General features: G+C 35.3%; 2 protein-coding genes across 6 annotated transcripts; both read right to left on the bottom strand.

Moving 5' to 3' along the window:
• Window positions 1-6364: 6364 nt before the first annotated feature.
• On the bottom strand, window positions 6365-6961 carry LOC131655837 (cysteine proteinase inhibitor 10-like). The gene has a single exon (XM_058925644.1). The coding sequence runs from the start codon at window positions 6913-6915 to the stop codon at window positions 6520-6522; it is 396 nt and encodes a 131-aa protein (XP_058781627.1). The 5' UTR covers window positions 6916-6961; the 3' UTR covers window positions 6365-6519.
• A 17551-nt stretch (window positions 6962-24512) lies between these two features.
• On the bottom strand, window positions 24513-27258 carry LOC131655836 (uncharacterized). 5 transcript variants are annotated; one of them, XR_009299897.1, is made up of 3 exons: window positions 27083-27258; window positions 25724-26980; window positions 24520-25056 (listed from the first exon to the last, which is right to left on the bottom strand). XR_009299897.1 is itself a non-coding variant. In XM_058925643.1 (2 exons), the coding sequence occupies exon 2, from the start codon at window positions 26706-26708 to the stop codon at window positions 25845-25847; it is 864 nt and encodes a 287-aa protein (XP_058781626.1). In that variant the 5' UTR covers window positions 26709-26898; window positions 27083-27258; the 3' UTR covers window positions 24513-25844. The 5 variants fall into 5 exon arrangements, 3 of the variants coding, with proteins under 3 accessions (XP_058781626.1, XP_058781625.1, XP_058781624.1); XR_009299896.1 differs by having other exon boundaries at window positions 24521-25038; XM_058925643.1 differs by having other exon boundaries at window positions 24513-26898.
• Between the last annotated feature and the right edge of the window lie 284 nt (window positions 27259-27542).

The raw sequence follows: 27542 nt of genomic DNA, 5'->3' as shown, positions 1-27542 counted from the left end.
TCTTGTATTTCCCAAGCCATTGGTTTGGCTAAACTAATCGAAGCTAAACTTAAAGATTCCAAAAACAGGTTTCCCAAACAGTTTTCTACACCTTATCAAAGAGCTAACTTCCCTAATTCAAATCCACCACCCAGCAAACCCATAAACAACCCATAACCAGCAACTAGTGTTCCTCCAAAATCACCCCTGCCCAACTAGCCCAAAGTCCCTATACGAAAATTAACTCAAGCCCAACTTCAAGAGCGACGTGATCAAGGCCTTTGCTTTAATTGTGATGAAATTTTTTTTACCGGCCACAAATGCACAACTAGCAGATTTTTTTATCCTAGTGGCAGATGATGAAATGATTTCTGACTTACAAAATATGGAAGAACAACCAGAAATTCCTATGGAACCAGATTTTGTGGATACCTATTTTCAACTCTCTCCGCAAGCAGTCACGGGGCAATTTTCACCCCAAACCCTCAAATTTAAAGGTTTGATAGCAGGTCTACCAGTTATGGTTTTGGTGGATACAGGCAGTACCCACAATATTATGCAGCCTCGAATAGCTCAACACTTAAATCTCAAGACCACTCATATCAATCAATTTTCAGTAATGGTTGGTAACGGCTCTCACTTACAATGTGAAGGAATATGTGACAATGTGGAGATCATGCTTCAACACAAACCTTTTACTCTACCATTTTACTTATTACCTATTGAAGGGGCAGATGTTGTCCTAGGCATGGCTTGGCTCAGGACTTTAGGCCCAATTCAAGCTGATTTTTCTATTCCATCCCTTACTTTTTAATACCTTAATAAACCCATTACCCTGACCGGCGACCCAAAACCTTTACCCACCCATACCTCTTTTCATCAACTCAAACAGCTTATCCACACTGATGCAGTTGCATCTTTTCACTTACTACTTATGGAACCTACAAAGCCACCAACTCTTACCCCAAATTCAAACCCCACAGATTCTGTTACACTTCCATCACAAATAACCCAACTGTTGACCAAATTTCAATCAATTTTTCAACAACCCACCGGCCTTCCCCCTCAACAAACTCATGATCACCACATTAACCTTTTACCCAATACCCCTCCTATCAATGTTAAACCGTACCGCTACCCCCACTCAAAAAAAGATGCCATGACAATTTTAATTAAACAAATGCTTGAAGATGGAACCATCATTCCTAGTACTAGCCCTTTTTCATCCCCTGTTTTACTTGTCAAGAAAAAGGATAGCACGTGGCGTTTCTGCGTTGATTACCGCGCATTAAATGCTGTTACTATTAAAGACAGATTTCCAATTCCAACTATCGATGAACTCTTAGATGAGTTAGGATCAGCTACTATTTTTACTAAGATAGATTTGTGATACCATCAGATCAGAGTTGCATCAAGGGATACACATAAAACAACTTTTCGCACTTTTGATGGTCATTATGAATTCCTAGTTATGCCCTTTGGGTTAACTAATGCTCCTTCTACATTCCAGTCAGCAATGAATGATTTATTACGTCCTTTCCTAAGGCGTTTTGTCCTAGTCTTCTTTGATGATATTTTAATTTATAGTTCGAATTTTACTCAGCATGTTGAACATTTGCAGGTTGTTTTTGAGCTCTTAAAGGATCACTACTTTTTTGTGAAGTTATCTAAGTGTGTGTTTACAGCCAAGCAGATTGATTTCCTAGGGCATGTCATTTCAGCGGATGGTGTTTCACCCGATTCAGAGAAAGTAAAAGCTATTCTAGAATGGCCAGCGCCACGTTCACTCTCGACGCTCCGAGGTTTTCTAGGGCTCACCGGATTTTATCGTCGCTTTGTAAAAAATTACGCCACACTCGCCGCTCCTCTCACCGATTTGTTACGTTCCACTAAGTTTACATGGAGTACAGAGGCAGATACAGCCTTTACAAATCTGAAAAGAATAATGACCGACATGCCGGTCTTAGCTCTTCCTAACTTTACAAAAGATTTCAACATAGATACAGATGCTTCCGGAGTTGCAATTGGTGCCGTCTTATCTCAGGAGGGTCATCCCATAGCCTTCTTCAGTAAAAAAAGTGCCCTCGGATGCAAGCAGCGTCTGTGTATGTCCGGGAGATGTTTGCCATCATAGAATCTGTCAAAAAATGGCGTCAGTACCTCATAGGTCACAAGTTTCACATCTTCACAGATCAGAAAAGCCTACGTGATTTACTACTACAGCGAATTCAAACACCCGAACAACAGAGATGGACCGCAAAATTACAAGGTTTTGACTTTGAGATTTCGTACAAACCTGGAAGGACGAATCTAGTTGCGGATGCCCTAAGCAAAAAATACGAGAAAGAGGGACCAATGTTATTGGCTTTGTCTTCTCCCTTTCCAGATCTATTCACCACCCTGAAACGGTTTTACAAGCACGACACAGTTGGTCAGAACCTTCTTACCATGGCCTCCCAAAACAATGTTGAGTACTCAATATCACAGAACATGCTTTATTACAAAAACAGAGTTTTCATACCGGATCTGCAGAACCTTCGTACGAGCATCTTGAGAGAGTATCACCACACACCAGAAGGAGGTCATTCTGGGGTTAAAGCGACATTGGCACGGGCTCGAGCTTCCTTCTGTTGGCCAGGAATGTACCTTGCAGTTAAGAACATGGTTAAGCACTGTTTAATTTGTCAACACAACAAGTACGACACACAAAAGAAAAAGGGTTTGTTACAGCCGCTGCCAGTACCAGAAAGAGTGTGGGAAGACATAACCATGGATTTTATCACAAACTTACCGAACTCAGAGGGTCACACGGTGATTTGGGTCCTATGCGATCGCCTGACTAAATTTGTGCACTTTATTCCTCTCCCTTCACACTTCACTGCTAAAGACTTGGCAGCTCGTTTTACTGTTGACATTTTCCGTCTGCATGGCATCCCCAGATCCATCATTTCTGACCGAGACCCACTATTTCTCAGCAAGTTCTGGAAACACTTCTTTAAGCTCCATGGCACCCACCTGAAATATTCCACATCTTATCATCCAGAAACTGATGGACAAACGGAGGTGGTAAATCGGTCATTAGAACGTACCTGAGATGTTTGGCCGGTGACAACCCACGAAAATGGCACAAGTTTCTCCATCTAGCTGAATATTGGTACAACACTTCTTTCCATACCGCGATTCAAATGTCTCCCTTCAAGGCCTTATACGGACGTGAACCACCTAAGCTGTTAGATTATGTCACGGGATCCGCCGAGGAAGAAACGTTAAACAACACCTTGCACCAACAACAAGAAGTTCTGAATCAGTTAAAGGTCCATCTCCAAAAAAGTAAAATCACCATGGAAAAGCAAGTAAATGTAAAGAGACGACCATTTACCTTCCAAGAGGGAGATTTGGTACTGTTGAAGCTTAAACCATATCGGCAGTTGACCATGGAGCGTCGTGTGTCTCAAAAGCTAGCTAAGCAATTTTTCGGTCCATATCTGATCATTAAAAAGGTTGGTAAGGTTGACTACATGTTGGATCTGCCGTCCTCGTCTCGAATACACCCGGTTGTCCATGTCTCGCTGTTGAAACCGTACCATGATGTTGAAGCCTCAGTTCCTTTTTCTCCAAGTGAGAGTTCCCTGTGCATAGAAAGAGCAACCCAGAATCAGTGGCCAACACAAACCACAAAGTTAACAAATAACGCAAAACGTTTACAAATTGTTCAGAGTTCTAGTATGTTACCTCAACCTTCCTCTGCAGAAAAGAAACGTGTCTCCGCCATGGATGGTATGGAAGTATCTCGGCTGCATGTGGCTCGCATAACACCAACTGAAACTGAAACTGATTTAAGTTATGTGAAGGAGAGAAAAGAAAAAGTCACGGATAGAAGGGAGAGATGTGGATTTTCTGAGAAGTGTTTTATGAATAAATCTAAGTGTGGTGCTTCTCAAAAGGTACTTGTGAATGGAAGTACACCCCACGTGATAGGTAATAATGACCATGTGCTTTCCAACGTTCTAATACAGCTCATAAACAGCTGTATTCCGCTACACACTGCCAAAGACAAAACCCTATCACACGCTAACCAATCACAAGCCCCTACCGAGATTTCCCCTTATCTCTGCAGTAACTCTCCACTGCCGAGCTTCAACCCTCACGTGGCTTCCCCCCTTCCAGACAATTCCAAGGACGGGATTGGGCCTCCCACTTTTCCTATCGTTGCCAACAAGCCCATTATCCATCCATCTTTTCCCATGAACCTTGAGGACAAGGTTCCTTATGGGCCCGGGAGTAGTGTTATGAAGTTATCTCGGCCCAATAGGATTAGAAAGAAATCTGTTTTGCTGAATGATTTTATATTAGACTAAAGGGGTGCAAGTATTAGTATTTTTATTATTATGTTTTAGTACATACTTAGTTATGCTGGCCCATGGCCCATGTAGTGGTTATAACCCTACTATATATTATGTAATATGTCTCTTTGATGAGTAAGAAGAAAAGTTGTTTTATTTTATTGTCCTTTAATGCATTCTTAGATCTAGGGTTTTCTAACACAAATCTATCATATATGCTATGTAGATTGTTTGTTTTACTAACCTTTTAATGAAAATACATTCATTTAAATTGACATAGAAACTTACAATATGAAAATTAAGATGTATTTGAAAATCAACTTATATCAATCGATGTTTTCCGAATTATATGCGTCTCATCGTTCATTTCATGCTCTTTAACATATAGAATATGATTCAGTGACATGATTCCTTCATTACATCGATATCTTCTATTCTAGTTTAATTTAAATAAAATCTATTTATTATCATCATAACGATCACCAGGGGCGGATGCACTTGAAGCATATTGGGGGCTCAAGCCCCCACAAGAAAACCAAAGTTTCCTTCATATCAATGTTATATTTTGTTTTTAGCCCCCAAAGATTTACTAGCCATATCAAACTATACTTATTCCACTCACCACACACCTTCACATTAATTTCATTTTATCATTTTCTAACTCTTTCTTTTTCCAATTTAATTTTTTCTATCAAATCTTAACTTTATTCTCTTTGACTCTAAACCATACTTTCCTTCCAACATTAATATCAACAACCATTTTGATCTCTTCTTATTGTTATTGTTTTTCTACTATTTAAGATTACATTTTTTTATTTAATATTATTTATTTTGTGTTTACTTGTGGATTCATTCAACTATTATTTAATTTTTTTATTTACTTTTATTATATATTTTATAAAATTCATAAATTGTATAATTAAAATATAGATTTTTTTAAGCCCCCATCAAAGAAAAATTCTAGATCCGTCACTGACGATCATGATGATAAACGATGATAATGAGGTAGACTTGACTAATAAATTGATGTTATTCAAATTAAACTAGAATCGGAGGAATCGATGCAATAAATAATTCATACCATTGAACCACATTTTATGTGTTAAAGAGCAGAAAATGAATGATAAACATACAATTCGAAAAATAGTGGGTTTGTTTAAATGATCCTTAAATCAACTATAAATATGCAAGTGGTTAAATCAAAATATCACTTATTCATATATTACACATATTGTAGATTTGTTTGTCCTACTTAGGTGAGATCACTCATGTCCTACTTTTTCAAGTAGGATTATTTTAAAGAGTTTTTAAATCACGCTCTTTATTTATAATTCGATGTTCAATTAATGTTATTATAATTTAAATATTAAATTTAATTGATATTTACCGACGATATAAAGCAACAACGATATAAAACAGTTAATCGTAATCGTTAGATTTTTTAACAGTTTGACTTTTGTTTTAATCACATTTAAAATATGGGGATAACTTCTCTACCCATCACAAAAAGACGGGTAGTGTACTTTCAACCAATCAAATGACACCATTTAATTTGTACATATTTAATCATTTATTAAATAGCACATTTGTTTGTTGTTTTCAATGTTTTTTTACGCTGAAGATAACCTTACCTAACTTTTTGAGTTGGATAGATAAGAATTCACCTTAAAATATTACATAAGAGTGGTTTACATAAGAGTGGTTGTGATGTACTCAATTAATCTCTTAAATATTTTAGATAGTTTGTAATTTGAAAAATTAATAGTATAGATTGTAATTTGAAAAATTAATAGTATTATATCGTACAACCTAGCAATCTAACGAGTAAGGATCCTCTCCAATTCTCAAAAGAAATGGAGGTGTCCGTTACTTATAGTTTTATTGTAAATAAAAGATATATTTGCACGCATTTTTAAAAATTGTGATATTAATTACATATTTATACATTAAAACTATAATAATAGATATCTCCATTTCTCAAAAGAAATGGAGAGGATATCTCCTCCAATCTAGGATGATATATCTTTCAAGCCACACTCACATGCATAGTAGAGGAAATATTTTATTAACCGAAAGGAATGAACAACTCTGTTGCAATTACAAATATCGCGTCTTTAGTCAGGAAACCATATACTGCTTAGTAGCATTATTTAGGTCCAAAATAAACGGTTCCCTGTCGTATATAGGGTTCTCTTTTTTACATACTTGTACGTTGTAGTTGGTGGAAGGTAGATGAATCCCCAAAATGGACAACCTTTTTGTACTGCAGCCACGGCTTGACCACCACAACAGAAGTAAACATTCTATGAACACCATTACGATCAACGGCTGAAATATTAAGATAATACTTCATCCCTGACACCACTTGCTTCTGCGCCTCCACCACCTCCACAAACTTCAACATCTCTCCGCCGCCGTTGCTTTGTTTGTAGTTGTACTCCTCTACAGCAAACCTCCCAAGCTCCTGCACCTCCTTGTTTGTCCTCACGTCAGTAATCTCCGTCTTTGCCCCAACTATCACCCGCCCACACGACGCCGTTGAGAGGATACAGAGCAAGCTGGTTATAAGGATTGCAATATTCACAGCCATCATAAAATCACAAACGAATGATTTAAGGTGTATAAGAATGAGATATGATTTGGTGAATGTGTGATGAGATATATATAGTAGTTGAGATAAAACAAACAGCGGGCTGCCGCGTATAGTTTGATTGAATATGATCTACGGGGAATGGGGTGTCTTGGAGTTTTGTGTGAGAATTATGATTGAGTTATCACCTCGGGTTGTGGTGCTTTGTCCGCGTTTGATGCTTGATGCGTAATCGTTCATTTGATGTTTTTGTTAGAGGATGACACGTGGCATTCATAAGCTTCACAGACTGCCACCTTTGGGCTAATATGCATGCATACGTACATTTTGCAAGTAGCACAGCTGGCAAGCATTTGGTTCCTCTAGGGTTGCACAAGCGACAAATTTGGTTAGACTTAAACTCGATTCTAACATTAAAACAAATTAATGATCTAGATTTGAATTCAACTTTTAATTGGATTAATCTAATGTGATAGAAGGATGAGATGATATCAGGAGAACATGATGGATTGGTCTTAACACAAATAAAATAAAATCACAATTTACAAGTTTTTAAATGAAAAAAGGCATTTGGTACGATGCTTTGGTAAATCGATATGGGATCAATTTCGAGGGTTTAATCTTAGGGGATAATGAAAGCTCGTCTTGGTCGAAGGAAATTAGTAACTTGAATCTAGGTGAAATGGATAATTCTGATGAATATTCGGTGAAGGAGGCATATAAGAGATTATCGACGATTGGTATATCTTCAGTTAGTTCTTTTTGGTCGAAGATTTGGAATAAGGCGATACCGTCAAAAATCTCTTGCTTGGTGTGGAGAATGTTACAAAACAGGATTCCAACAAAAGTCAATCTAGTCAAAAGAGGAGTGTTAGGGCAGAGGCAAAATCTGTGCGTGGGTGAGTGTGGGAGGGAAGAGACGGTATCTCATCTTTTCTTTGAGTGTCCAATATTTGCAGGTGTTTGGAGTTCCATAGCCAAATGGATTGGGGTTTACACTGCGATGCACAACGATGGATGGCAACATATGGATCATTTTGAAAATCTCTTAGACGGAGGAAGATCAATATCAAATAAACTTACGGTGATTTGGTTCGCTTGCGTTTGGAGCATATGGAAGCATAGGAACGATAAAGTTTTTCGCAATAAGGAATTCGAATTGGAAAACGTGGCAGACGAGGCAAAGATGTACTCCTGGAAGTGGCTGAAAATCAAATCGAATTTGATCACAAACGACATATTTCAGTGGTATACGAATCCTAGGGCCTGCATTGGTAGTATGGACAATGGAAAATAATTCCTGGGCGACAGCGTGAGAAGGAGCAGGTGGTGTTCATTATAGTCAAGGAAATTATAGCAGAAGTCGATTGAATGCAGTGGAGAATTTTATGTGTGGATAAAAGGTCGAGGTATTTCTATGCATTCTATTTGTTTGTCATTCTGTCGGAGCAGAAGGCTGAATGCAGATACCATTGGCGTCGTTGTATTTTGTCGGATTGGGGCTGAAATGGATTGTTCAGCATTCAGCTGTCTGGTGCCGTCAGATTTGCTTCGCTACAAAATGGCTTATTTCGTCGAAAGCGGCTAGCGATTGCGGTATAGAGATAATCGAAGCGGAGTATAATTTGTTCAATCAGCATTGTAGTTATAATGTTATTGATGCCTAAAGTGTATATTGATGTCTCAAAATTAGTTTTGGTGTAATGGAGGGTTTATGGATGTGGGGATTTTGTTTTCTGTTAGTTTTGTTAGCAGAAGAATGGTGAATTTAGTATAATCACTCTGTTTAATTATACCAACTGGGACACATATTGTACCAACTGGGACACATATTGTAATGAGGTTTAGGCATCCCTGATGCCTCATATATTATATAGTTTTTGCTCTTTCAAAAAAAAAACTACGCTATTAGGGTAATGTTTTTTTAAAGCAAAAATATATTAATTGGAGAATTAAGGATTCTCTAACCTTACTAACCAATTATAATTATGATAAAAATAAAAAAGAATTTTGCTAAAATCATAAAAAGTAGAATTGAAATTATTAGTAATTTTTCCTATTGATAACCACTTCCAAACCATGATTTTTATATTTCACACCGTATTATCAATATTTCACCCATCATTTCGAAAGCAAGTAGTACCATTCTAAAAAAGCCATAAAGATCGTATTGTAGCAAGCCAAACGACACCCGATTTGTCCTCCTTCACCTTCTTTCCTTTGCAAAACAAGTACCAATTCATACAATTTGATAAGCACTCCTCATTTATATCAACCGGTTTTTCATACCCCAAAATTTGCCCATCTCATTTCATCTTCGAGGGTTCAAGGCTCAAGGGTTTACTCAAGGCATTCTCCTAATTAAAGACCTCCTGAACTAGGGTTTTGCATTCTCCTAAGAAAAGTGATGAGTCAAGGTCTCCAATGGATTTCAGATGGCTCATTATGCTTCAAAATATCTCCATGTCAAAAGTCAAGCTTCAACTCCAAGTATTGCTCATTCAATGGCTCAGATGCTCCACAGTCGACTAGTTTGACCTAAAATTCAACTATGGTTAAAGTATAGTCAAAACTCCTGATTTTTTATTGACATCAATATTATGAAGTATCATTCATCATTTGATCAAAGGTTGATCATGATTCATCAAGGAAAAGCTTCAAAATCAACAAAGGGCATAGTTACTAAATTAGGGTTTTGGTCTAAAAAGTCAACTGTACTTTGACCAGGCATAACTTTCACATGGAACATCATAAATTTCTCACTCAAAGCCTATTTTGAAGGAAATTGGATTCTCTACAACTTTGTCTCTCACATGCCAAGGCCAAAAATGCTTCATTTGAGAGATATGGTACAAAAGATTATAGGTCCTTTTCAAAAGTCAACCAAAAGCAGTTTTTTGTCAAAGGCCATATCATCAAGATAAAATCTTCAAATGCAAAAAAGTTTCCAAAGTGTCCTGTAGAGGACATCTTGAGGTTTCCAAAAAGTCTTAGAAATCTTCCATATCTTAAAAATTGAGGGAGATATGCCTTGTCAAAGTTGGTCAATTTTGGATGGAAAATGTGAAGCAAATAAGGTTCAAAATGGATTTTCTTGCAAATGGGCCTATCATTTTATGACCCAATCTTGTTCCCCAAGTCACTAAGAATATACAAACCCAAACCCATGGTTATTTGATTTTTATTCTATATTTATTGGATTTTTATTCATTTAAAATACAATTTAAATCAAATAATTGGTAGAAAATATAAGAGATTTGATTTTATTTTGTTTCCAATCAATTCCAATCATCAAAAAGTCAATAATCAACTCAGATTCGTGCAAGGAGGATTTGGGGTGAGAAAGATTGGAATTGGCCTATTTTGGAAAGTTCCATGATCATGATTCAATCAAATTACAATCTCCAAAAATTATGAAGATTTGATTGAATTTGCTTAACCTAATTTCATCTAACATATATATACGAGCTACTGAGAATACAGGAGGAGGTTTTGCAGCCCTGAAAATCGTGTTCAAGCTCTAAAAAATCAAAGAAAAAGAGCAAGTCGATTTTGGAATTGGAGGCTGGTTCAAGAAGATTTGTTGGTTCTAACGCCTTCCTGGAGTTTCTCTGAAGCGATTCCAATCGTCACTATCATCCAAGGCCTTCAGAAGCGTTGAGGTTCGTTCATGGTTTGTTAGTTTCTTTTCAAATTCGATTTACATGATTCATACGTTTTTGATGTGATTTGATTACATATTTGTGTTCATAGTGATATTTGAAAGCTATATGGATAGTTTAATTTGGTCTTCAGGGCAGGTACAAGACTCCACCATGGCTAGGGTTTCAGAGCTCCCAATTAGGGGTTCTTGGTACAAACACAATTTAACCAAACGAGTTATAACGATGCGTTCAGGAAGTGATTCCGAGTCGTCCTATACCTGCGCCATTGATTTCCATTACGTATTGATTGACTTTGAAATTTACAGGTCTTGTAGCTACGTTTTATCCGTAGGTAAAAGGTTGTTGCTACGGAACAAATCGTAGCTAAAAATCTGGGTTCGCAAGGAGGAAGACGATAGCTTTGGCGCGTGTTGTTTCTTTTGAAATTTTAGTTTATGTTATATTAATCACCAACGATTACATAAGCAGCGGAATAAAAGTGGTGTAGTGGAGAAGGAGAGAGTCTCAGGGTCTTGGTACGCAAGGGCAGGGGTTCGATCCCTGCTCCTTGCAAAAAGATTTTGTTCAATAGTTTTTCCTCCTAATGCTTTGTAGGTTCAGTGCATGTGGCATGCGCGTCTCTATCGTACGCCGTCGTGCCATCGCCATCAGATCTCATCAAGACTGAATCCAACGCCCCAGGAGCTGCGACCCCGCCATGAACACTCAAGGGCATGCTACATAGGATTACACGCCCAGGTTTTTTACAAATTTTTATATTTATTAATATAAATTGTTTTTTAACTAATTAAATCCTTTTTCTCTATAAAATAATAAAATTCTTATTAATTAATAAGATTAGTTTTTAGTAATTAATTTAAATTAGTTAATAAATAATTAGTTAATATTTTTTAATTAGGGTAATTAATTGATAATTTAATTTAGGTTAATAATTAACTTAAAATTGGATTAATAATATCATGTTAAAATTTTATTTATTATTCGTTTCGATTAAATTAATTGATCGCGATGGGTAATAATCGATTATTTAATTGATTAAATAATAAATTCAAATAAGGCTTATTTTGCTAAAGGGTTTTAATCGATTATATTGGTTATGATGATTAGCATATTTTTATCAATTCGGTATTTACTTTAATCAAATCTATTGATTACGAGGAGTAACGATAACTAATAATCTAATTTAAAATACATTTATTTGCTAATGGTGATAATCGAATCTATCGATTAGAATAATTAGCAATTCTTTATTAAATCTATTAATTATGGTGATTAAACATATTAATCATCGCGATTAATAGAACATATTAAAAATCAGGATTGTACGTCGCGTAATAATTCATTAACTCTTTTTCACAAACTACGAATTTCAAAACTGCAATAAGGTAATTCAAAATACCTTGCAAACTGCGAATTTCAAAACTACAATAAGGTAATTCAAAATACCTTCAAACATCCTCATACTAAATCTAAGGCGTGCAGCCCTGCCCCGAACTACGTAGACTCTGATCCTCCATAAGGAGGTACGTAGGCACTTGGTAATAAGGCGAGTCCCCTTCCCCAAAACCTCAATTAATTCAAATCTCACTTTTCACCCTATTCATTTCCTTAGTTATAAACCTTAACACTTTTAGCCATAAACCTCCGCCTTAAACTTAAAACCTTAGGAAAGGGTTAAGGGTGCCTAACACCTTCCCTTGACCCGAATGTAATAACTTACCCGAATCTCTTAACTGCGTAGGGTTTCCTATTCGCCCTGGTAGAATAGGTGGCGACTCTAAAATCTTAATTTTTAGGGCAGGTTGCTACACGGTTCACCAACCCAAAAAGCTATATCATTCCAAACGATCTTCGCCACTTTACAGTGGAAAAAAGAATGATCCCTATTCTCAAATTCTACACTGAAATTCTGGCGTTCGGATCACAGATGTCCTAAAGGACGTCGAGACCATATTTTCCAAACAAACATAATGACAAGGTATAAAAGTGTAGTGCAGAAACAATAAAGAGCACGTGTAATTGTCCATCCAGTTCGGTATCAACAATACCTACTCTATGGGCTACCATGTTAGGGATAAGTCCACTAAATATTATCAATTCAAAGCTATACTCCTCTGTTTACAACTTCTCACTTAATCAGTACCCGTGATAACTTGTACCTAAGACTCACCTAGGTATGAGACTCACCTTAGTCACAACCATGATAACAATTACAAATATTATAAGACACACTTCTAAAACAGAGTCATCCAATGCTTAAAAGCTTATGGATGAACACATAACTTACAACTCGATGAAAACACCAAACTCTTCTATCAATATGATATAGGAGTGGCTCACAATATACAAGACTGCACAAACCCTAACACACTATATTGTAAGTTCAAACAAAATATTAGGTCTGATGCTTGCTATATATAATGATCTTCTGGACTGAATTTAGGCTTCAAATTATTGTAGGGCACTCTAGAAAATCTTCCACAATCTTTTCCATGAAGGTAGGAAATCAAATATTAGATTCCTAAATATTCTCCATATCTAGTAATCAATCAAATATCTTAAAATCAGAGACAATCACTTATCCCTTAATTCAAGCACCACATAGATTTGCATAATATTCCAAAATATTCTGCACCTGTACATCAACTAACTCCAATTGATCCAGTTGTAGCATAATAAAGGCGAAGTCGAATGAACTCAGCATAGAACATCTTTCTAGACATGTCTTCATTAGTTGCGTGGAACATCTTATTCAACATGTTCCCATAAGTTAGTTTTACCAAACATAATGCCAAAATATCCCCACATTCAGCAGGATGTCAGAATATCATACACGCATTCCTCAATCTTTCAATCTCCGGTCTTCAGTTCCAGTAGTTGCACAATTGTTGAAAGTATTTTTGGGTAAATATTTTCTATATATCTTATCCACAGGGATTGGTTTAATATCATTTCCGTTCTATAGTCGGATTACTTTAAGTGAGTGAAAATGGTTGGTTTTGTTGTATTATTTTAAATTGACTCTTAAACATAAACAATTATTAAAACCATGATACTGAAAATTGGTGGACAAGGAATGAGATATGTTAGGTTTTAGGGTTCATTAACCTATTTCTATGCAGTGTACTAATTAAATCATGAATGAACCATCATTTGAGTCATTATCTCCATTAATCCTCAAACTTGAGCTTATGTCTAAGATCAAGGTAGATAATCTTCTACCGATAAGAAACTCGGTCTCTCAAAATCTCAATATCGATAAAAGTAATAAAGCACGATAATTATGAAACCTCATTCATAATCCCATCTCTGAAAATTATGAATGAAACAATGAATCAACCTAGGGAAAAAGGTTGAACCTTCTCTTTCGATCAAAGATTCAACAATAATTTAACATTAAAACAAGGTTTCTTATTGATAATAAACTCAAACAATTGTTCACAAGAATTTAATCAACGGTATGGCACGACCACAGGTTAACTACTACCTTAAACTCAACACAAGAGGATTATCTCTCCATGGATATGAAGAACACACAAAGTTGGATTGAGGTATTCATCTTGATTAAAAGAATCTCTTCAATTAGTGTAGAATCCACCTTCAATTGTTGTTCTCTGATGTAGAATCAGATTTCTCTCTCAATTTCGTTCACCAAAAATTGCACACACATCATGACGACAAGGGCTTCTACTTATAAGAAATATTCTTGTAACGCCGTGCCCGCGGCGTGACACGTACTCACGCGGCACGAACTAAAACAGAGGGTTTGGCGCGGCGCGTCCTCCTACTCCTGTGGCGCGCCCTTGCTCTTACTTGCCTCCTTGGCTTGTTTCCCATTCTTCCAACTTCCTTTCCTCTTCATGTTATTGTAAGTCTACTTCTCAGCTTCAAACCTGCATACATAATACCCAAAGTGATTCGATTTGCTTCACAACTTGAACTAAACTTATAAAGCTCAATTCTCACTGAAAAACCCATGAAACTAGTAAAATGTGTCTAAGTTTAGAACAAAAAGTAGTTATACTAACACGTGAAAATACCATCAATTCACTCCTAACAACAATCAACCAGCATGACAATCTATCATACCCCCTTAATTAGTTGCAATAGACAACCACAATAGCTACTCTTTCCTTAGTAGTAGAATAACTACTCTTTCCTTAGCAGTAACACAATCAAGATGTATGCCAACCAACATGTTAGGACATGTGTTGTAACATCAGGACAATAAAAAACACACTAGCTACTCTTCCCTTAGGAGTAGAATAACTACTCTTCCCTTAGCAGTAGCACATTCAAGATGTATGCCAACCAGGATGTCAGGACATGTGTTATAACATCAAGACAATCAAAATACACCAACACTTTACTCCCCCTTTTTAGCCAAAAATTGACACAAATAATAGAGTAAATATAAACACGTGGAAACACATAAATATTACAATCAAGCAACAAAGAACACACACAAACACAGTTGGAAACACACAAATCTGATGGAAACACACAAATCCGAACACCTCTAGGTGGTCTTCCACCTCCTTCCCCTATCAATAAGCCTTTTGCATTCCTTGTGGATATATTGCAGATACCTTCTGTTCCATTCCTTGTCCATAACAATTTGAGTAGGCTTCAGCAACCTCAAAAAATAGAGGATAGATGTAGTATCATTGCATTCCTTCATATCTGTAATTGCTATAACTCTTCCATAATGCAGATTTCCAGCTCACCTCCAAGCTTTTCAAACTGATTAGCATCCAAAGCTTTGGTGAAAATATTATCCAGTTTTTTCTCAATGGCTATTTTAGGCCAAATTTGGAGTGAATTGATCATGTGTGGTGAGTGTGTAGTGCAGGTAGGTGAAGAAATTAAATTTGATCAAGATTGATTTGGTTTTGATAACAAATGATAATTGATTATACAAGTGCATGATAGTGACTTTGATCCATGTTATCTTCATGATCTAAGATCCATTTTGTTAGTTTTGGATTCAATGGAAAAAGGACATGGAATTGAGAAACTTTGATGTTAATACTTCATTGAGAAGATGCTTGTATGACAAGATATTTCGACTTAAACTTGGTGCTCCAAAAATAACTTGAAGGCATGATGTTTCACTTGATCTTTCAATCATTTCTTGATTTATTTCTAATCCAATTCTTGCACCTTGTTAAAGTATTAAATGAGATATTGAATTGCATACCTTGTTTGTCCCAATTGGAGGATTGAGCTAATCACACCAACCTTGTAAAGTTGCCTATTTTACATGCCATTTATGGACTTAGTGAAAATTCCAAATTCTCACCTTTTACATATTTCACCCATTCCCTTGATTTTTCTTACTTCTACTTGATATTTGACATTACTTTGAATATGTTATAAACATTTTGACTTGAAACTCCAATTTTGACCAAGAAATCCTAATGTCAACCTTTGACTTTTAGGCTTTTTGTTGACTTTTCCAAATGAACCAAATTCTTTTCTTTCTTCATTTTTACATGCTACCTTCATCAATTTGAATCAAACTTATGAATAAAAGAAATTATTTGAACACATGAACCTCTACTCAAGCCTTCAGATCAAGTTTTGGTTAAAAAGTCATCCATAAGTTGACTTTGACCAAAACCAAACAATCTTGAATATCTTGACTAATCACAAACCTTAATCTTCTTTTTTAGATGCATAATGATAATGAGGGTACCTGTTAGATGTAATTTTGACGCCCCATGAGGTGTGGGATGTCCTGGGGAAACTTAGGCAAATATTTGAAGTGGACAAGCTAATTTCGACAAGAAGGTCAAGTTGTGTTCTTCGACTGGATTTGTTGAGAAGAATTTTCATGTCGGCGAAATAATATCTCACCAGGACTTGGAAGGTTTTTTTTTTTGGAAACGACTCAGACAGGAGTTCGACTATGACAAATTCGATATAAATTGATAACTATAATTTGGTCTTATCCATTCCTTAAAGGGACATGTGGAGGCTTATAGAAGACCAAGCGCATGCAGATGAGAACGTGCCATCCTCTGGAGAAAAGACTGTTTGTTACCGTTACTGTCGAAATAGTATAAATAAGGGGTCTTAGCAATTAGATTTTGTGTGTTCAATATTGTACCATACTCAAATCACTCAAGTATCTAAGTGTTTTGAGAAAAGAGTTTATGATAAAATGTACGTATGAAACATCATTTTTATTTTTAAGTCAATTTACTTGCATTAAAGTTCTTTTCTTTATTCCATTTACATTCCAGTCGGAATTATCTCCCTTACTCTTTGTCTTTTAATTTTACAAACAATCTTTATATTGTCTTTACATTATCTTTAAGTTTATCATTACCATCAAAACAACTTAGTATCAAGACAACCCAAAACAAAAACTATACACATGTTCTATGATTAATCTAGTCGATCCTGTAAGTAACCAAAGTTTTAATTTTGGAAGACTAGCGGTTGTTTACCAAAATCCAAGGTAAGTAGTACCTTAAGGTGATGATAATTAATTCACACCCTTATTCATGACCATCACAAATGAATCAAAATCCTAAACACTTGATGTTCTTGAGGAAACTTGAAGAGAATGCCTTTGTAATTTGATGATGCTTGACAAAGAACTATGATCTTGATGATGTGAGTTCAAACCTTTGCTTATGGATCAAATTAATTCCTCCTTTGAATAGGGAAAACAAAATCACAAGAAAGCTTATTGATCCCATGCCTTAGAATCTCATGAAATACATGGTTGTATAGTATCATGACCTAATGGAAGATGCAGATGAATGTGAAGCAAAAGCCAGTTATTGTTAGAAGTATAAGGACAAATTTTGGGGCACAACACTATTATGCAGATTTCTCGATGAAGTTGGAGACCTTGATGGAGAGATATTTCGACGAAAATAGTGACTAACTGAATTGGTTGCGGCGGATCTCCGTGTTCACTTCTGAGTGCTCTCGATTATGAGATTTGAGAAAGATGCGAGGGATGAAACTGAACAGAGAATGTGATTCGTGGAGATCGTTGGAATCAAAATTTAAATGCATTTCTAATTCGGTAACCTAAGAAGGCCATGAATTGGTGAATCAGAAATTGGTCTTAAATCGTGGAAATTGTATGAATTAGCAATTGGTTTCTTACAGACAGTGTCACTGTTTCGTTTGGGAGATAAAAATGGATGCTCTATTTCCACGAAGAAACCCGAAATAAAGAAAGTTTGATAACTGTTGATTTGGAATTGTGGCTTCGATCTCTTTTACGATGGTACACGGTGGGCCTGCATGGTTAACACTCCAACACCCAAGTCAGTTGAAAATTCAAGACTGAGTTTAATAAAATTGAAAATCATAAATTGTATAACTTGCTCTTCACATGTGAACTGTTTTTATATTTTAAATCAATTGGAGTGAATTTGAGATGGATTAGGTCTTATTCATTTAAATCTTTGACCGGTCTAAAAGAAATTCTACTAGCCCTAAACTAAAGTTTGTTTCAATATAGTATCCGGAAACAAATGCCATGCCGAAGTAGAATCATCCAACAAGATATCCAACAAGATAGTACTTAATAGGTTAAGAAAGAGATTGGATCACCTAAAGAGAGAAGTGAGAAAAGAAATTAATGTTGTACTACTATAGAAACGTCACACTATACTCCAAACAACAACTAAGAACACTCCTTTCAAACTCATATGAGTCATATGCCATAGTATCCGTGGAACTCGTATTAAAATTTTAGAAGAAAAAGCTTCATTTAGAGTCCACCTTTAACTGGGAATTAGAGTCAACACATAAGGTTCAAACGCCAAGTTCAACACTAATGTAAAATCCATAAGTAGTCAATTTTCACAATTTTGTTTCTCTGTTTTTTAGATCGACAATATTGATCCATATACAGTTTAAGAAGTAGTCTTGCTATCTAGAGATATGCTTGTCAATTTGATAAAAACATTATTTTCTATATAACACACTTATTTATTTATTTTTTTGATTAAGACACTTATCTATTTTAATTCTTTAATTAATACACTAAGAATACTCAACATTTTCCTTTGAGAATACAATTTTGATGATATATATATATATATATATATATATATATATATATATATATATATATATATATATATATATATATATATATATATATATATATATATATATATATATATATATATATATATATATATATATATATATAAGAGAATATTTCAATCCACCCAATAATACTCTTAGGCACCCGACGTAATTACATTTATGTCTCTGTTTTCGTAGATACACCTCTGGAAGCATATTTTTGCCCTAAAATTTGGATTTTTCCATAAATGTATCTACATAAGTATTTTAATTTGGGATTTCAGTTAAGAAAAGGTTCAGTAGATGCATCTACGAAATAAATCAACGTAAAAAAAATGCTTTCGGAGATACATCTCCGAAACAAGAAGGTATGGTGCACCCCGATAATATCTCAAGAGAATTAGTTCCATCAGTCGATGTTTCTCCGAATGTTGAAGGGGTAGTCGTAAAGGCGGTAGATGTTGACGGTGACTTTAATAACAAGCAAGAGTTTGATGATCAGGAAGCATGCTCACATGAATTCGTAGGAATGCAACTGACATTGGTTTTGGTGCGGTAATAGGAAGATCGAATAATGGTACGACAAGAAGAAACGCTTTCGTAACAATGTTTTGTGAAAGAAGCGGGAAATACCATCCTCCTCTAAGGAAGTTTAAAAGAGACGACACAGGTACTAGAAAATGCGAGTGTCCATTTAAAATTCATGGTTACTTGGTGGCTAGCAAGAAGTGGAGATTTAGTGTTATTTGTGGTTTGCATAACCATGACATGTGCGGTAAATTACAAGGACATCCTAGTGTATGTCGGATCAAACTAGAAGAGAATACATGTATTAATGACATGTCCTTGAATCTTGTCCAATCGAAAATATACTTGCCACGTTAAACGGAAGGAACCCGACAACACATCAAATATAAGGCAAGTGTATAACATCTGGTACCGCAATAATAAGGCGATTAGGGGAGATAGAAGTGAGATGTAACAACTGTTGAAGATATTGAATGATAACAAATACGTGTCGCGGTATAAAACTTGCAACGATGGGGTTACGGTCTGAGATATTTTTTGGACTCATCTGGATTCGATAAAGTTGTTCAACACTTTCTCGATAATGCTCCTTCTTGATTCTACCTACAAGACCAACAAGTATCAACTTTTGTTATTTGAGATGGTAGGTGTCACATCCACTGATAAGACATACGCCTTTGATTTTACTATTTTGGAGTGTGAAAAAAAGGATAATTTTGGGTGGGCATTAGAGGTGTGTCGGTCACTTTTGAAGGAACAAGTCGAGATGCCCAAGGCGATTGTTACGGACCGCGATACTTCTTTGATGAATGCGGTGGAAAAGGTATTTCCTTCTTCTAACACATTACTTTGTCGATATCACATAGCATGTAATGTGAGAAGTCAGGTTAAACCCGCGGTTGGGGCGAAACAAGTAGCGACCGAAGGTGGAAAATTGGTGATGCCCGGTGTGATTGTTGAACAAATAACGGATGCATGGACTCGTATTGTAAATTCTTCGAACAAAGAATTATAAGCCGATTTCGTCTTTCAATTTCGGAAGGTGTGTGAAAAGTATCCGAATTTATTGAAATATGTTGAAAGCACCATTCTTGATAAAGTGAAGGAGAAGTTTGTGTGTGCATGGACCAATAATGTCAGACACCTTGGGAATACAACCATCAATAGAGTTGAATCGGCACATGAAAGTTTGAAAAATTGGTTGGCTAACAGCAAGGGTGACTTGTGTCGAGATTGGGACACCGTAAATCTTATGATCAAAAACCAACATAATGAGATACAAACCACTTTTGGTCGGAGCATTACGGTGTTGGAACATTGATTTAGGGACAACACTCTTTATTCTCAATTGATCCGCAATCTGTCTCGGGCCGGGTTAAACTATATTTTTCACGAGGCCAAACGAGGTGAAACTGTCGGGTTGCGATATGTAAAGTGTGGTTTCACTATTACTAGAACGTATGGTATCCCGTGTGTATGTGTTATTACTAAAAAAGTGAGACTAGGTGAGCCAATAACAATGGACGAAGTTATCTCTCATTGGAAAAGACTTAGTTTTGATGATGATGGTTGCGTCGAAGGAGAAAAATCGAATATCTTCATTACTTCCAAATTGGAAGCGATACAAGAGAGGTTTTCGAAGGCCGATGACAACATAAAACTCCACATCAAAGAACAATTGCGGAAGATTGGATATCCCGAAATAACCGACATGAAACCGTCGTCTCAACCGGTTGAGACAAAGGGTACTCCCAAGAAATTGAAGCCTACATCGAATGACAACTCGACTACACAATCTCCTTCTTATTGTTATCATGCCGATTTTAATCAATGAATGTTTTTTTCCTGTTGTTTTGCTGATTTTGGATTTATTCTGCAGGTGTACCTACGGTGTGTTCTGTATGTGCATCTACGGAATATTTTCACGCAAGTGTAAAAAAAGTGTTTCCGGAGATACGTCTACGAATTTAGGATGCAATTTTGTCAATTCAGTGGTGCGTGAGATTTAAGGAGTCTAGGAAGAAATTCTCTAAAATTAACACTAAAAATAATTAAAATTATAATTAAGATAAAAGAATTAAAAAAAAAATTTAAAAAAAATCAAATTTAGTGTAAAACTAAAAAAGAGAGAATTAGTATTAATTAGTAAAATTTTAAAATTAAACTATAAAAAGGGAATTTGGATGCCCTGACTATAAGGTGAAAAAAGAGGAGAAATCCTAGGGCTAAACTACACAACAAGTACTATTAAATACCGAATTTGAAAGAGTTTTCAATAGCCAACAGAAATTCCCGCTTTCTCTAGCATCTTCTTTCTCAAACCCTAAGAATCAAAATCAAGCTTCTTCTTCAACAACATCAATGACTCGTCAACAAGACAACGAAGAGAGGGGCCGGAAAATGTTTACGGCAGTCCGCGACACCATATTTCTCCTATTTTGGGTACTTATGACATTTGTTGCTGTGGAGACCATGCCAAATCTTGGCATGACTGATTTCGTTGCGAATCACATATTTTCCATGAGATTGTTACTTATCCTTGTACACTCCCAGTTTCTTATCACCATGTTTGACATAGTCTTATACAGTGGTCCGGTTAGTCGTAGTTTTATAGTGGTAACTCTGTTGCTTATGGTTACTGCTTCTGTTGCCTGTGTGTTATTTGTTTTTCTATTATCTACCATCACGTCAATCATCAATGGCGTAGTATGGATAGTTATGATCTTCATACTTGTGAAGAAAAGATGGAGTCTGATTGTTAATAGATGAGAGTGATCAAGACTGTGCAAGCTGATCGTGGAAAGAATTTCTTCATGATTCAAGAATCAAGACTTTAGTGGATACGCAAGTGTTTCGTTATAGTTTCTTAGGGTTTATTTTTTTACTCAGTTTTCTATGTTACTCTGTGATGATAATTTCTGTTTTTAATTGATTACACAAATTGCATTAGGTATTCTGTTTTTGTAATTTCCTTTGTTAATTCATATGAATTTCCACTTTCAATTTTATCTCTAGTCTTTATCTTGATTTTATATTTTAATCTTCATCGGTTGGTTTAGTGGGACTGTGATGGCAGTAATTGAAGTAAAGTTTCTTATTTTCCATGATTACAATGTCATTAAAATTTCAAAAATAAAGTAATGTATCAATCTTCATATTCAGTTTTAAGGCTCCAAATAGGTGATTTCATCATGACCCAATTAGAGGCAACAGTACACTGTTTTGGAGAAACATCTATGGTCAAGGAAATTTAGAATTTTTTTTTATTAGATCTATTCTAGGAGTAATTATGCAGGATTTATTTCATTATGTGTAGTGTGTATTATATGGTGGTGAGTGTTTCTTTTCTAGCTTTTGAACAAAGGGTCGTGGAAGTGAAATGACTAATATCAAAAAGAGATTCTCAACTTATCACAAGTCAAAAGATCTATAGTTGATGAAATACTTGTAAGCGGAAATATCTCTGACAAGCAACTTTAACTTCTTCAATCGAAAGTACTCCCCGAAGATAAAAATTCGATAGCTGCAGGAATGTTATCAAAGCCGATCCACACCAAAAAAAACAAAGAAATAACAAAACTGTGATCTAGTAAATGACCTCCCCTCTAAGAGAAAAATAAAAACTAGTTTGTCATATTGAAGAAAGCATTGGATTGGATGATTCTCATCATGAAGTACTTGCAAGATGACTTGTTGCTAGAGCCAACTTAGGAAGCAAAGAAAATAAAAAATATTGCAGCAGAGTACACTTTAGTTTCAAGATTTTTTTTCAAAACAAGTGTGACCTTACCACAACTCTAATTCCTAAGGAGAGACGGATCCCAAAATTTAACAAATGAGATACATAGAGGAGTTTATGACAGTTACATCCACGAAAGAGCTTTAGCTAACAAACTCACCAGATCTGGCTTGCACTATCCCACAATAATATAAATTCAAAATTATAATATTAAAAAAAAAATTAACATGATAATTTCATTAATTATAAGCATAATATTGTAGTCATTTAAAAAATATTTTTTTAATAATTTATGACAAATAAATTATTACAAAATTAAAATTTTATTCAATTTCTGTATTTCTTATTTATAACAATTTCTATTTATTAATAATAACTCACTTTAATTATATTATAAATGAATATCTTTTTAAAAAAAATTGGAATTTTGATTAATTCGGATATGCATATCCGAATTAATCAATATCCCAAATTTTTGTTGGAGTGCCTTTGAATGTTAATATCCGAATTAATTAATATCCCAAATTTTTTTGGTGTCTCCGGATATGTATATTTGAATGGTATTTTAAGATTTTCAGGAATGTTTTTCAATATATATATATATATATATGGTGAAAAACTTGCTTGAAAATCTTAAAATACCATTCAAATATACATAATAAGGCTATGAAAGGGGCATGTCCCTTTCAATTTTTATCATGTACATTACTAATAAGTAAAGTTAGGTAAAGTTGTTTTATTCATATTAGAGTAAATAGTGCTTTAGATAAGGTTAGAAATTAGTATCTTATCTTTTCGTAATGTAAAAATAATAAAGTATTGTTATCTAGAGACTTCCTCTTCACCTATAAAAGGAAGCTCTCATGAAATTTCTAAATACACCAATACCAATACTCATCACTCTTCATATGCAATCAAATATAATATATGCTTTTCAACATGCTTAGTCTCAATTTTCAACACTAAATTCCTTATTCCTGATTCCTATTGCTCTCAAAAGGTATGAGTTTTTAAGCAATTAGTTTAACTTGTTTATGTATGCTTATTTTTATTATTAGTATTAATTCATGTTTATCTCACAATCAAAAGACGTAAATCCTACTTAAACTGAATGTGTTATAGTATATATATATATATATATATATATATATATATATATATATATATATATATATATATATATATATATATATATATATATATATATATATATATATATATAAGTTGCTTTTGGACTTATTTCGGTTGGGCTTAGCACTTGGTAACCATAATGCCTGATCCAACTTTGCACCCTCTGATTTTATCCATTTTTGTTTTCTTTTATTTCTTGTTTCGATTTTATTTCTTATTGTCTTGTGTGAATTCTTGCCATGAGGTTGATTAATCGTTTCACATAGAAAGATAAAAATATTATATTGGTAGTTTATTTCCTTTTGATCTCTAAATTGCTTTGCATGATAAAATCAAAAAATATATTAGAATAATTTTCTTGTATTTTCAATTAATTGTTTGATTCACATCACCCTTGGATGCCAAGATTTGATAATTTTTAGACCTTCGGTACAGGTCTCTGTGCTTGATTGCTATTTTGCAGCGCACTAGATTCTGCTTGCACCCCTGGATTCTTTCGCCCCACTTTTCTTGTGATAATTGTTTGATTGTTTATGGATTGTTATAGGCTTTTACCTACTTCCACTTCTGAAGTGTTCACCTATTTTATCTTGTGATGCCTTGCTCCTATAGAAATCTTGGTTCGATCTTCGTTAAGACAAATTAAATAGACCCTAGGATTGATATCTATGCATGATAACACTAGGTAGGATTTCCTTCATCCTAACTTGAAGGCAGAAACAATATCGAATTGCTTCTAACAAAGTCACTTTTGAGCATAATTTTGCATTTGAATACGGAACCAGTGTTTACACAAAAAAAATTAAATTGTAAAATCATGGTTGAAAGACTGAAATATTGATTTGGAAAGCAGCAAACCAAACATAATATAGAACTATCAAGAATTGCAGTAGGTTGGCATTGAATGTACTTCATTCATTCAATGTTGCTATCAGTAGCTTTCTTCATGCATCTTGTGGTTTTGCAGTTGTAATCTTCTCACTGTATAAGTTTGTGAATCTGTAAAATAGCTTGAACCTGTAGTAATTAGTCCGTTGTCATACAAAAATTTAGAATTTTCCCTCTCCCTTTCTTGTGTTCTCGCTCAAACAATATTCAGAATATGCCAGCCACAACAAAAAAAAGAGGCATAATGATCAAAACAGAAATCAATACTAATGTAGCCGAAGATTAGTAAAGACGACGCCAATGAAAACAATATTTCCGAATACAACATTTTAGGTTATGTTTTGATGGAGTATTTTGGAGGAGAATTCTTATTTTTCATTTTAAAATTAAGCAACCTATAAAATGTTTCTAAATATAAATTAAGTGAGATCAGAATACTATATAATTATCTATCAAGTTATTCTTTCAATTTTTTCTAGAATCTTTAAATATACATTGAAATATGGACTTAGCCCACCAAAATATTCATCTAAACACACCCTGAAAATCTAGAAAGTGAGATTCTATTAGATTGCAAAGTATAAACAAACGAGAGCATTGTGCCACAATATTTCACTTCTACCTTCCTAATATTAAAGTGTAAAAATGGTTGTTGCTGAGTGGAATGTTACAGCACAATGACTGAGCTAAACAAGACAAACAACTGAAACAAGCAACATAGCTTAAGACTGGGAGAAGCAAAAGAGATAATCAAGCGGTTACAAATCTCAATCATTATTTTAAGTTACAATGGTACCTCAGAAATTTGAAGACCAAACAAGCCCTTTTTGAAGACCAAACAAGCCTTTTCTGCAAACAAATTAGTTTCAAGTGGAAGGTCGAGTGAGCTTCACAGATAAGATGGATTTTTCCCTTGGTTATCCATTTGTAACATCATTATCGTCAGAGTCTAATTTCCACCAAGAACCTCTGTCATCCTTATAGTCATTATCAATTTCATTACAGATATCTTCAATATCATCATCCCCGGATGCTTCAGAAACTGTATCATCCAGGTTAAGTTTCTTTTTATCGACATCCAGGTTATATGTCCACTCCAACCTTTTCAATACATCACGATCTTTCCAATTTTCCACAACCGATATAGCCTCCTTCTTAGCCTTCCCCATCAAAATTTCCTCCCAAGAAAACGCAGTATCAGCCGTTCTTTTCAAGACTCCGTCACTACTATAATCCCCAATAACAACAGTCTTGAGACATCGCAACTTTGCTTCCTTTATTACATCAACAAAATCTGAATCATCTGATACAAGGACCACGCACTCGACCCGCCTATGATCCATCATATCCACCATATGCTTTTGCAGCGCAACATCTGCAGCTTGCGGCCTATCCAACACAGTTTGAACCCAAAACCCCGCTCGTTTAAGCTCATCAGCCAAACCATACCCAACTTTCGGAGTAAGAACAGTCCTTGCAGCTTTCTTATACTTGTCCATTTTCATAGAATACTTCCCCACCAATTTCACTTTCCTACTCCCTCTAGCCGACTCTATCTGATTCACCCTTTTTGCGTGCTCACGCTCATGCAGCTGCTTGAAATGGTTAACAAGCTTTTCATTCGTATAAAATTTTCTCCCACAAACACGACAAAGATGAGGCTCATTACGCTTGATCACACCCTTATTCTCCAAACTATACAACAATTCTTTCTCTTTCCGACTCTCCCGAACAACACGAGGGACAATGCTAAAGGTGTGGCTATTTGCATAGGCCACCATATGGCGAACAACACCGAAGGAAGCTGCAGCAATTCTGAGCTTATTGGCAACTTCATAAGGTGGAATTGAATTGGGTGGTTTGTTATCCAAATCCCAGAAAAGCCCTACCCTACATAGTTTCTCATTTTCACCCAAAGTCCTACTACGCCCCTCAAAATGACAATGTCTCGAAGCACCATATGAATTGGCTCTACGGAATTTGAGGATTGAAACCATAAATAAATATTAGGTTTTATACAAATCAAACAGCCTCTGAAGAAATCAACTGAATCCTACCTTGCACATTATAGAACAAAAAAACATATAAATGAAGAATATAGAATAGCAAGTTTTCTAAACAGCGATACAAGTAACTAAGAACAGTTGTTACTTACAGGGTGAAAGGGAGTTTTATGTCAGCATTTAGATTTCAAGGAAGCAGAGAAACAATGGAGTGAAGGGAGGACCTCGCCTGTCGTTATTTTTTCCAGAAAATTTTGAGCGAGAGGAGAACTGAAAGAAGCGAGGGAGACGAAGATTTTTTTCGTTTGATTGAGAGAGGAGACGAGGCGCTGCCTCTCTTCTGTTTTTTTACGGTTATTGACCCGAAGTTGTGTTTGGTGGCTGGATCCGGGTCACACTACCCGACCCGGTCCAGTCCATTTGTTTTTTTAAAAATTTTTCATTACTTATCCCTTTTTTTGTTTTAAGATTATTGGGTCTTACCACAACATACAATTCTGGCCCATGAGTTTTTCTTTGTTTTTTTGTATATTAACATTCCCTTTTAGAAAATTTTAGGAAAATAGACAGGTACTCAAGATTAGCCAGGTACTCAAGATTAGTTGTGGATGT

The sequence above is a fragment of the Vicia villosa genome, linkage group LG3 (genome assembly GCF_029867415.1).
Source record: "Vicia villosa cultivar HV-30 ecotype Madison, WI linkage group LG3, Vvil1.0, whole genome shotgun sequence".
Taxonomy (NCBI): Eukaryota; Viridiplantae; Streptophyta; class Magnoliopsida; order Fabales; family Fabaceae; genus Vicia; species Vicia villosa.
The sequence above is the reverse complement of the archived record's forward strand: the minus strand, read 5'-3'. Positions and strand labels throughout refer to the sequence as shown.

Excerpts from the sequence above, each read along its gene's own strand:
- LOC131655837 (XM_058925644.1), bottom strand. The coding sequence starts at position 6,915 with ATGATGGCTGTGAATATTGCAATCCTTATAACCAGCTTGCTCTGTATC.
- LOC131655836 (XM_058925642.1), bottom strand. The coding sequence starts at position 26,924 with ATGGTTTCAATCCTCAAATTCCGTAGAGCCAATTCATATGGTGCTTCG.